The following is a 13,617-nucleotide window of genomic DNA, read 5'->3' as shown; positions in this document are numbered from 1 at the left end:
TATTGCAAAACTGTAAGTTAATCCGATCTTTAAAATATTTTGTTTTCCCTCTTCTTTGCTTATAATTTTTTTATTTTAAAATCTGACGTTGACTCTTAGTGGAATGCTTTTTCTTCCCCTCCATCTTTTACACACATCCACAATTAATTTTGATTTGCGAAGAGAAAACTAAAAATCATTGTAATCTCCAGTCGAGCATAAAGATAAAAATAGCATATAATTCAAACATATAGTATGTGTATTATATATATGCATATATAAACATATATTACAATTAAAATTCATAAATAATAATAGCGACGTAATACTTACAATCAATTTCTAATTAAAAATTATTTTAGGTCTGACTGAAACAGGCATCAGCGATAATCCGGAATAACCAGATCTAGTGCTTATTTGTTACAACATAGGTACAAATGTTCAGTTGAAGATTGTCTATTTAGACTCCAGAAATTTAGAGAAGTCATTAGATCCATTAGATCCATTCAAATTTAGTGGATCTATTGCACTTCTCCGTACATAACGCAAGAATCATAAGTCTAGAACGCACGACGATGGTTAGTTATGTTTTAAATAACAATCTATAACTTTCTATTTAGGATTTATCGTTCTATGTATGCAATCACATTTACATAAGTTTTGGATTTTAGAAAGTCGAATGTGATCACGACGAGATAGATCGATTTTTATAAAATCAATATTTATTATATCAATATGTAACGTACACATACAATACAATGTATGAATTTAGCTTTGGATTTCCGCGTCGATAAACACCACAGTCACCACGAGGGTGGAATATGTTTTCGAAATTTCTGGCAAATTTCTTTCCGTACGTTGTGACTGGACATACAAAAAATAAATTGTACTCGACACTAGAGCTATCATTTATCGACATTTGGCAGCTGCTATATATACAATCGCGCGCATTCGAAACATATCCGTGTTATCGATCCGTCTTATCGATTAATCAAATTTAAAAATATTTTATTTAATAGTTTGTGTTATAATTAATACAAATTGTATTAAAATAAATTATTAAATGTGCGAGCGATTAAGAATGATAATGAAGGAGAAATCAGCTTTTCGAAAGAATAGATTGATTATATCGACTAGACAGCCATGCAACAACGAACTTAGCAAATGACACTGCACGCTAAAATTCGCCTTCTAATTAACAATAAGCTTATATCAGCTGCTTTCACGATAAAGGATTGCTGTTGAAAATTAAGGCACAATTATGTACATATTACGCAAAAATTCACATTGATAATATGCAAACTTTGTCGGTTGGCGAATAAAAAAGATTCAGTTTTTTTCCTATCGAAAACTAAACCAATAATTTAAAAAATTGATGATAAAATATACAATAAAAGGTGACAATGAAAGATTTTCTATACATTTCGATGAATTTTTCACAGCAAATCCCACTCGGTCTTTCTCTATGTCAAACTCGGTGTAGTTACGACCAATAAATGGTGACAATGAAAGATTTTCTATACATTTTGATGAACTTTTCGCCAAAGCAAATCCCACTCGGTGCTTCTCCATATCAAACTCGGTGTAGTAACGGCCAATAAATGGCATGCCCAGAACCCATTTTATTTCATCGTCATATGTTGGATCATTATTTAGGTGACGTTTCCAGAAGACGGTTATACATATACTTTCATCATTTGGATGCTGAGCAGAATTAAATACATGATATAAACTTCTCTTATACATATTTAAATAATTTAAATAATTTTCCTAAAGCACTCACCCGAATGATGTAATCTCTACCGGTAAGATTGAACGCCTTACCACCCAAATTAAACCTGATTGTAGGTAATTGGAAAATTCGATTGCAGTCCACCTTTAAATAAAAAATAATATCAAGTTAATAATTAATAATAAATATATTAAATATGTTCAACGGAAACAAGGATTAATGTCCTTGTTCCATAAAAGTTTATGTTTCATTTGAACGTACCTAATATTTATTTTTTTATCGCTATTATCAATTTTTTATAATTTATTTTTTTTATCAAAGGCTACGTGCTTTGTGAAAGATATGATTACTTGAAAGATATCGTTTACTTACTCTTCCCTGTGGATTAGTTCCAATAAGTTGATTAATATGTGAAACATCCTTTCCTGGTCCAATTATTTGCCATGCACTTGTGTCAACGGTAGCTTGGCAGATTCCCTCGCACCAAGTAAAATCATTTACTTGGATACTACAAAACGATGACGTTAACAATTTGTTAAAACACGATTAATGTAATTTAAAAAATAACGTACCTATCAATGATAAATTGCCAGTATCCTTTGTCAGTAAATATATGTAAAACAGGAATGTATGTAAAATCCCCTTCGTAACAAGCAGGATCGGAACCACCGAATATCAATTTGCCACCTAAATCAGCTGAAGTGTTTCTGCAAATTATATTTTTTATATCGCAATATGTATGTGTGTGATAATTAAGATTAAATTATATTTAATGTGCAAATATAAATATTACTTTAATTTAAAAAAATTATAATATTATATATAAATATTAAATTTAATTTGTGTTAATATTAAAATAAATGTAAAATAAATATAAATATATATACAAATAGAACTGTATGTTTATTAAAAACTCTTGTCTATAGATATATGTTATTCATAAGTAGAGAGGATATGTACCTATTTAGATAAAAACTGAAAATACGTGATGACACTGGACCTTGTTCAATCATGTTGTCGAAGATAGGCGTTATTCCATCATCGTATAGCTTAAAAGATCTCAGGCCAATGATACCATCAAATGTTCGTACAGCACACATATTTTCGTTTGTATCGTTATCGTCCAATATGTATACCGCTTCTAAAAATGTGTGATTCTTTACATTGAGGTTGGCAATCTATAATAAAATTGCTGTTGAAATAATACATCGTTATTGCCGCGGAAAAAAAAGAATATGATTGCTTAAGACATATTTAAACTACGATTATAGATATAACTAAATTGGATTATTTGTTTAATAATGACTTACATTCACTGTATCAGTAGCTAAGATTCCTTCTACATCGAAACATTTAGATGGTAAACAAATATTTTCATTTTTTGTTATATCATTGTATGTTTTGGATCTTGTTTTATCATATTTATGTTTTGCTGTAAAGCATATCAATTTGTAAAGCATATTCAATATCGAAAATCAGCAAAGTTACAAAGATTTTAAAAATATATATAGAGATATTGTATCATTAATTTATTAAATATACAATATTCTTTTATAAATAATTGTATATGTAAATGTATTTGTCTAATTAATTCATAAATTATGTTTGTTTATCAATGTTTGTTTGTACCTTCAGAGAATGAATGTGATAAATTATTTAAATTAACTTATACATTTCCAAATTCCAAAGTTTGCCATTATAATATTTACACTATAATATTAAATATTACTATAAAATTAAGTAAAAACGTATCTGTATTATATTCAACTTTTTAAATATCACAAGATTATACTTGAAAAATGTAATTGTAGATAAATTGTACAATAATAAATTTATTTAATAAATGACAAATAAAAATATACATTATTTATTTATTAAATGACAAATATATATATTCGCGGATTTAAGAACTTGAAGTTTAAGCTTTTCTAAAGAACGGTACTAATGAAATGAAATTTAATAAATAACAAATAGTTAGTAAATAACAAATAAAACACACACACACACACACACACACATATATATATATATATTTATTATTGGATATATGTACATACAAACAAATTACTTACAACAAATAGGGTTTGTGCATTTTTTGGAGAATACCCAACAATTTGCGGAACGAGTGTCAAATATCACTTTAAATTTTTGCGGTGGAGTTCCAATTTTAATAGAGCCATAGTAATTCACATTTTTGAAATTGGTCAAACGTACTGAACGAAGATTATCACTTAAAGAAAGAATTTCTTGCAAGTAGGTGCCAACTTTTTTCGAAGATTCTCGAATGGAATCCATCTTGTGCGATGAAGTCCTTGAAATAACATAAATAACATTCTGTGATATATATATGTATGGTATATATATATATATATATATATATACAGGGTGTTTCATTTTAATCCGACCAGTCGAATATCTCGAAAACCAAGCCCGGGAGAGAAAAATATTTCAGACAAAAGTTGTTTGGTTTCGAGGGGGCCATAAGATGGTGACAATGATTTGACCTTGAACAGTCATTTGAAGGTCACGTGAAGGTCACTTCAATTTTTTTAAATGGAACACCCTATATATTTTTACACATTCTTGTAGCTTATCTCGAGAGCTTTCCAAAACACTATAATTAAGTACCTTTTCGTTAAGTACTTTTTGAATTATGAGGCTTGAAATAATTTCTTAATTCTACATAAACCGTAAAATATCTAGTAAAATATTCATTTTTCGATTATCTTACTTTAACATTTTTATGTACAAAATAATGAGAGGAATCAATTGGTGTAAAGAAAACACATAGTTATTTTTAAGAAAAAATATGGAATTGTTAATTGCAAATTACATATTTTTTCTTCAAAACAATTATGTGTTTTCTTTACACCAATTGATTCCTCTCATTATTTTGTACATAAAAATGTTAAAGTAAGATAATCAAAAAATGAATATTTTACTAGATATTTTACGGTTTATGTAGAATTAAGAAATTATTTCAAGCCTCATAACTCAAAAAGTACTTAACGAAAAGGTACTTAATTATAGTGTTTTGGAAAGCTCTCGAGATAAGCTACAAGAATGTGTAAAAATATATAGGGTGTTCTATTTAAAAAAATTGAAGTGACCTTCACGTGACCTTCAAATGACTGTTCAAGGTCAAATCATTGTCACCATCTTATGGCCCCCTCGAAACCAAACAACTTTTGTCTGAAATATTTTTCTCTCCCGGGCTTGGTTTTCGAGATATTCGACTGGTCGGATTAAAATGAAACACCCTGTATATATATATATATATACTATAATATATAAATATATATGTATAAAATGAATATTCACATTTGATGTGACTAACAGATATTTTCAGAACAATTTCGATATTTATCATGCCAATATACAATATAATAAAATATATACTGACCTATGTAATTGCGCGTCAGTCGTCATAAAGAGCACCGTCACTACCGCAAAAAGGCGAAACATATTTCAAAATTTATTTACTACTGAAGTCTCGCTTCGTGGAAATTTCAATGTCGAGTTTCTTTCGACACTTTATGACGGGATACAAAGAAAAATAAAGTGTTGTCGCTCACTAACACACCTCTTAATACTGTATCGGTATTCGATAGCTTTATATACATATATCATCGCGCGTGCCCCTCTGTTGAATGCTTGAATGGGGAGAGAACGCGCGAACATTCGAAAAATCCTGATAGATTTCCATCGATCAATTTAATTTAATATTACAAAATCAGTCGGCGGTGTCTTAGGCCATTATTATCCCTGTGCCGTTCAATTCTAATAAGAGTCATCCGATGACATTGGTCATGAAAATGTCGAGAGAAGAAATATAAATATATAATATCTAATAATATGAAGCAAAATTATTTACAAGCAATATTATATTGTATCTTAGATGACAGAAGAGAAATTGAAACAATTGGTAAAAAGACAATTTTAATTAAATAAGAACGAAAGACTTCGTGCAGCTATATCTCTTAATGAATTGTATTTCTAATGAAAAACTGCATCGAAAGTTATTTCATGACTGAGCCGAAACTTGTATGTATGAATGGAAATAAATATGAATAAAAATATACATAATCTGATCGCTACATGTTTTAGCAATGTATTCTAAAAGTAAAAATATTTTAGTAAACGGGAAATGTATAAACGATATAATGTTATGATCTTTATAGCTACCGTTTATAGGTCATTACGATTGAATTTTCACGCCAAAACAGACTCAGCCGCTGTGAAAAATCTACATCATCGTCGCTGTAAACTTCTTCGTAAACGAATTACTTACAACGAGAACAAATCAAAAAGGGAGAGCGTGCATTTTTTGTCAGCAATTATTTTTTAAATTTGCACGAAATATTTCCTTCCGATCACGATCCGATTTAAGATTTCCGAAAATAATTTTGTTTCTGTGAAAGGACGTTATTTCTTTTTATGTAATTAAAAAATTACTATATTGAAAGCAAAATTAAAATAATTTATATGAACGTTTTTTCGCACATCTTTGATTTACCTGTAAAATTTTTTCATCTTATTATTTTTATCAACATCCATACAAAATAAATAGCAAATAATAATCCTTCGCTAATAAATAATTTTTCACGCTATTAATATTCAACTATAATCTGAAAAACCATCGAATATAAGGTCAATTCTCAAGAGCTCTTTAGCGAAGTTTATTTTATTCGTTCAAAAAGTCGAAAGGCGCTGCTAAATCGCGCGCTAATTGTATTAATTGCTAAATTTTAATGGCATCTATTAACCAAAAACAGAAAAAAATGTCAATTTTTTTACTAATCTTCCCACGTAGTCCATTCCTGTACTCTCGATTTACGCAAGAATTTGAATCGAGAGAAGATGACACCGAAATATCATTTTTAACTGCATGACAGCGGGATATATTATCGCACTTTTATCATCGCAATCTCTAGGGATTAGTATGATATAGTAAATTGTAATCAGGAAAACGCGCTTGTCATGTCAAACAGCACCGTTATGCATTTAAGGGCACATGACGGAATGGATAATACAAATAAAATCAGGTCGATAAGTCGATGATTTGATGCGGTTCAGAAATATTTTAGATCGCGGCAAGATTATCTTAAAGCGGTAACAATGAGCTGTTCTCTCACTAAACGAAAGCATGTTAATTCTTGTTCACATACGAAGATGTAGTGAGTGAGACGAGAAAACCTTTGAAATTCTCGATCCACAAAAATGCTTTATTTACGAGAGAGCTTCAATATTAATTTTATTGGATCCAGTGTAACTTTGCACCTTTAATTCTTATTAAATCAAGCAAAGAGGAAATGATTTTTATAACATTACCATAAAATCGAAAACGTTTATTGCTCATCGCACTGCATGAATAACCTTCTATTTAGGATTTATCAGTGTTTTATGAATGCAATCACATTTACATAGGTTTTGGATTTCAGAAAGTCGAATGTGATCACGACGTGATAGATCGATTTTTTTAAAATCAATATTTATTACATCAATATGTAACGTACACATACAATACAATGTATGAATTTAGTTTTAGATATCCGCGTCGATCAACACTACAATCACCACGAGAAAGTGGAATGTTTTCGAAATTTCTGGCAAATCTTTTTCTGTACGTTGTGACTGAACATACAAAAAGTAAATAATACTCAACTATTAAAGCTCTCGTTTATCGACATTTGATGGCTTCTAGGCAATCGCGCACATTCGAAATACATTCGTGTTCTCGATCCGCCCTATCGATCAGTCAAATTTAAAAATATTTTATTTAATATTTGTTTTATAATTAAAACAAATTGTATTAAAATAAATTATTAAATGTGCGCGTGATTTAGAATGATAATGAAGAAGAAATCAGCTTTTCGAAAGAATAGATTCATTATATCGACTAGACAGCCATGCAACAATAAACTTAGTAAATGATACTGCTCGCAAAAATTGGCAGTCTAATTAGCAATAAGCTCATATCAGCTGCTTTCACGATAAAGTATTGCTGTTGAAAATTAAGATACAATTATATACATATTACGCAAAAATTCTCATCGATAATATGCGAACTTTGTCGGTTGGCGATTAAAAAAGTTCAAATTTTTTTCCTATCGAGAACTAAACCAATAATTAAAAAAATTGATGATAAAGTATACAATAAAAGGTGACAATGAAAGATTTTCTATACATTTGGATGAACTTTTCGCCAAAGCAAATCCCACTTGGTCTCTCTCCATATCAAACTCGGTGTAGAAACGGCCAAGAAATGGCACGCCTAGAATCCATTTTATTTCAGTATTTTCAAAGTTGCGTCCCGAAAAGACGTTTATACATTTCCTTTCATCGTCTGGATCCTGAGAATTAAATATACAATAGAAACTTCTCCTATATATATTTAAATCATTTAAATAATAATTTGCTTATAGCACTCACCCGAATGATGTAATCTTTACCGGTAAGATCGAACGCCTTACCACCCAAATTAAACCTGATTGTAGGCAATTGAGGAATTCTCTTGCAGTTCACCTTTAAATAAAACATAATATCAAGTTAGTAATTAATCATATTTAATGAATATATTAAGTATTTCAAAAGCAAGGACTAATGTCACTGTTCCGTAGAAGTTTATGTTTCATTTGAACGTACCTAATAATTATTTTTCTATCGCTATTATCAATATTTTATAATTTTTTTTATCAAAGGCTACGTGCTTTGAAAGATATGATTACTTGAAAGATATTACTTACTCTTCCCAGTGAATTAGTTTCTGTAAATAGATAAATAAATTGAATATCCATTTCTGGTCCAATTATTTGCCAACCACCTGTATCAGCGATAGCTTGGCAGCTTTTCTTGCATAGAGTAATGCGTTCCATTTGGATACTACAAAGCAATAATGTAAATAATTTGTTGAAACACGATTAATGTAACTTAAAAAATAATGTACCTATCAATGGTAAATTGCCAGTGTCCTTTGTGGGTAACTGGAATGTATGTGAAATTCCCTTCGTAATAGGTAGGATCGGAACCACCCAATATGAATTGACCACCTAAATCGGCTGAAGTGTCTCTGCAAATTATATTTTTCATATCGTAATATATGTCTGCGATAATTAAGATAATTATATTTAATATGCAAATATAAATATTACTTTAATTTAAAAAATTATAATAATATATATAAATAATGAATTTAATTGTGTTAATATTAAAATAAATATAAAATAAATATAAATATACATTTAAATAGAATTATATATATGCATATATAATATTCATACTTATTAAAAACTCTTGTTTATTTTTTTTAAAGATGTACGTTGTTCATAAATGGACAAGATATGTACCTATTTAGATAAAAACTGAAAATGCGTGATGACACTAGACCTTGTTCAATCATATTGTCGAAGACAAGCGTTATTGCATCACCAGATATGTTGGAATAACTCAGGCCCAAGACACCATCAAATGTATGTTCAGCAATCATATTTACATTTGATACGTTTATCACTTCTAAAAATGTTTGATTCTTTACATTGAGGTTGGCAACCTATAATAAAATTGGTATTGCAATAATACATCGTCATTGCCGCGCAAAAAGGAACATGATTGCTCAAGAAATGATTAAACTACGATTATAGTTATAATTGTATTGTTTGTTTAATAATGACTTACATTTACTGTATCAATAGCTAGATATCCATCTACATCGATACAGTCGTATGATATACAGATGGGAATATCATTACGATTATTTGTTACATTATTGTATGTCCAGGATGTTGCACTATCATATTGATTATGTTTTGCTGTAAAGCAAATAAATATTCAATATCGAAAAATTAGCAAAATTAGAAAGACTTTAAAAATATATATAGAAATATCTCATTAATCTATATTAAATACAATAATCTTTTATAAATAATTTTATAAATAATATACAATATTTTTTTATAAATAAAAACATAATTCTTTTATAAATAAATATTCTTTTATAAATAAATATACAATATTCTGTCATAAATCTTTTATAAATATATATTGTACATATAAATGTATTTGTCGAATTAATAAATTGTCTTTTTATCAATTTGTCTGTTTATCAAAGCTTATCTGTGTCTTCAGAGAGTGAATGTGATAAACTATTTTAGTTAATTTATACATGCAAATTCCAAAGTTGGCCATTGTAATATTTACACTTTCATATTAAGTATTACTATAAAAATAAGTAAATTTGTATCTGTATTCAACTTTTTAAATATGCCAAGATTATACTTCAAAAATATAATTTAAATAGAATATATATATATTTGTATATATGTATACACAAACAAATTACTTACAACAAGCAGGGATTGTGCACTTTTTGGATAATACCCAAAGAGGTGCGGAACCAGTATCAAATACAACTTTAAATTCTTGCTGTGGAGTTCCAATTCTAATAATGCCATAGTAATATATGTTTTTGAAATTGGTCAAATTTTCTGAAGGAAGATTATCATTTAAAGAAAAAACTTCTTGCAAGTTGGTGCCAACTTTTTTCGAAGATTCTTGAATGGAATCCATATTGTGCGATGAGGTCCTTGAAATAACAAAAAACATTCTGTGAATGCAAGTATATATATATATATATATATATATACAGGGTGACCCATTTTAACTTAGGCAGCCAAATAACTCGAAAAATAAGCAAGATAGAGAAAAATGTTTTAGACAAAAGTTGTATGGTTTCGAGGGGGCCATAAGATGGTATCATTGGTTTGACCTTGAAGAGTCATTTGAAGGTCACGTGAAGGTCACTTCAATTTTTTTAAATGGAACATCCTATATATTTTTGTACATTCTTGTAGCTCATCTCGAGAGCTTTCCAAAACACTATAATTAAGTACATTTTCGTTAAGTACTTTTTGAGTTATGAGGCTTGAAATAATTTCTTAATTTTACATAAACCGTAAAATATCTTGTAAAATATTCATTTTTCGATTACCTTACCTTAATAGTTTTATGTACAAAATAATGAGAGGAATCAATTGGTGTAAAGAAAACACATAGTTGTTTCGAAGAAAAAATATGTAATTTGCAATTAACAATTCCATATTTTTTCTTAAAAACAACTATGTGTTTTCTTTACACCAATTGATTCCTCTCATTATTTTGTACATAAAAGTATTAAGGTAAGATAATCGAAAAATGAATATTTTACAAGATATTTTACGGTTTATGTAAAATTAAGAAATTATTTCAAGCATCATAACTCGAAAAGTACTTAACGGAAAGGTACTTAATTATAGTGTTTTGGAAAGCTCTCGAAATAAGCTACAAGAATGTACAAAAATATATAGGATATTCCATTTAAAAAAATTGAAGTGACCTTCACGTGACCTTCAAATGACTCTTCAAGGTCAAACCAATGATACCATCTTATGGCCCCCTCGAAACCATACAACTTTTGTCAAAAAACATTTTTCTCTATCTTGCTTATTTTTCGAGTTATTTGGCTGCCTAAGTTAAAATGGGTCACCCTGTATATACAGGGTGCGCCAAAAGTCTGGATACACCTAAATATCTCACAAACGATGCATTTTAGAAAAAAATGTTTCAGGCAAAAGTTGTATGGTTCAAGGGGGACATAAGGTGGTACCATTGGTTTGACCTTGAAGAGTCATTTGAAGGTCACGTGAAGGTCACTTCAATTTTTTTAAATGGAACACCCTATATATTTTTGCACATTCTTGTAGCTTATCTCGAGAGTTTTCCAAAACACTATAATTAAGTACCTTTTCGTTAAGTACTTTTTGAGTTATGAGGCTTGAAATAATTTCTTAATTTTACATAAACCGTAAAATATCTTGTAAAATATTCATTTTTCGATTATCTTACCTTAATACTTTTATGTAGAAAATAATGAGAGGAATCAATTGGTGTAAAGAAAACACATAGTTGTTTTTAAGAAAAAATATGGAATTGTTAATTGCAAATTACATATTTTTTCTTAAAAACAACTATGTGTTTTCTTTACACCAATTGATTCCTCTCATTATTTTGTACGTAAAAGTATTAAGGTAAAATAATCGAAAAATAAATATTTTACAAGATATTTTATGGTTTATGTAAAATTAAGAAATGATTTGAAGCCTCATAACTCGGAAAGTACTTAATGAAACTAACTTAATTATAGTGTTTTGGAAAGCTCTCGAGATAAGCTACAAGAATATGCAAAAGCATATAAGGTGTCCCATTTAAAAAGTTGGAGGTGACCTTCACATAACCTTGACAACGCTATTCGAGGTCATAATAATGTTGCTGTGTAATGCGCCACATAAAACCCTATAACTTTTGTATGAAACATTTTTTTTTAAATGCGTATTTTTCGAAATATTAAGGGGTTTCCACACTTTTGCTAAACCCTGTATATATATACTTGCAAATATATATGTATAAAATGAATGTTCACATTTGATATGACTAACAGATATTTTCAGAACAAATATAAGTCATGAAAGTCTACACAAATTGAAACGTCTCAGAAATCAACTATATAATTTACATATTTACAATATAAGTACATTAGGTATTTAGATATAATTATATCAGAAATGTTTATAAACTCGATGGTCTTTCTAAATAATTTGATCCTCATATATATATATATATATATATATATATATATATATATATATATATATATATAGTATATATATATACATATATCAAAAGTAATATTTAATTTGTAATACAGTCTTTTAAATAAAATCATTATAACGGACATTGCTTTTTAATTAACGAAAATTTCTATGTGTAATTTTACGCATAGAAATAATTTAAAAACAACTTTATCAACTATTAAAAATAGGATACAGACAATGTCGATTAAGCAAATAATACAAAGCAACTCATTATACCTAATTGATCTGCTACGCGTGAAAAACTAGCTTACAATTAGATGTTTTGATGACCTCCAATCACGATATTTATGTTAAACGGTAGTCGTTTAAATAAGGATAAAAGCAAGATCGACAAAAGTTACGAAAAAACAATGAGTCACTTTTTCAAAAATATTCTTATTTTATTTACTCTTTGACTAATAAATAAAAATATACGTTTGATTAAAGAAATTTCATCCAATTCGTATTGAAGCATTAATTGCATTTACACAAGCCACGCGTTTAATTCAAGAAGTCGGAAACGAGAAAAAATCGATCTTTGTAAGTTCGATATTTATCATGCCAATATACAATATAATATAATATATACTGACCTGTCTAATCGCGCGTCAGTCGTCATGAAGAGCACCGTTACAACCGTAAAAAGGCGAAACATATTTCAGAATTTATTTTCTACTGAAGTCTTGGTTCGTTAAAATTTGACGAGTTTCTTTCGAAATTTATAACCGGATACACAGAAAAATAAAGTGTTGTCGCTTACTAACACTCCTCTTAATACTGTATCGGTATTCGATAGCGTTATATACATATATGATCGCGCGTGCCCCTCTGTTGAATGCTGGAACAGATAGAGAACGCGCGAAACATTCGAAAAATACTGATAGATTTGCATCGATCAATTTAATATAAATATATCATATTTTGCATTATCATATTATAATTAAGAACGTTTATTTACATAAATTCATGATTAATAATAAAAAACAATTCTTTCGAAAGAATACATTTTGTTTATATCGACTAAACAGACAATCATGCAACATTAACTTTACAATAGATAATTTGCGAAAAGTAGCATTTAATTAATCAATATTTTTTTATATAATTCTGTGCAGAAAAACTATATTCATATAATTATAAATCACCTAATTTGATGAATTCCTGAAGTTTTTAAGGAAAAATATACATAATCCTGAAATATATATTTGATTATTCATTAATTTCAAAAATTTTGCTATGAAC

The 13,617-nt window shown here is 28.5% G+C and overlaps 1 protein-coding gene across 1 annotated transcript; it reads right to left on the bottom strand.

Moving 5' to 3' along the window:
- Positions 1-238: 238 nt before the first annotated feature.
- Positions 239-13,156, bottom strand: LOC145965269 (uncharacterized). The gene is made up of 16 exons (XM_083088697.1): positions 12,969-13,156; positions 10,054-10,292; positions 9,386-9,519; positions 9,058-9,260; positions 8,658-8,780; positions 8,458-8,593; positions 8,144-8,236; positions 7,899-8,064; positions 5,115-5,154; positions 3,784-4,022; positions 3,022-3,143; positions 2,672-2,889; positions 2,284-2,418; positions 2,084-2,219; positions 1,763-1,855; positions 239-1,683 (listed from the first exon to the last, which is right to left on the bottom strand). The coding sequence occupies exons 1-16, from the start codon at positions 13,028-13,030 to the stop codon at positions 1,321-1,323; spliced, it is 2,502 nt and encodes an 833-aa protein (XP_082944823.1). The 5' UTR covers positions 13,031-13,156; the 3' UTR covers positions 239-1,320.
- Between the last annotated feature and the right edge of the window lie 461 nt (positions 13,157-13,617).

This window comes from Camponotus vicinus, unplaced genomic scaffold, assembly GCF_025532165.1.
Source record: "Camponotus vicinus isolate PSW18456_S1 unplaced genomic scaffold, iyCamVici1.0 SCAF_14, whole genome shotgun sequence".
NCBI classification, from domain to species: domain Eukaryota; kingdom Metazoa; phylum Arthropoda; class Insecta; order Hymenoptera; family Formicidae; genus Camponotus; species Camponotus vicinus.
This window is presented reverse-complemented; position numbering and strand designations above follow the sequence as displayed.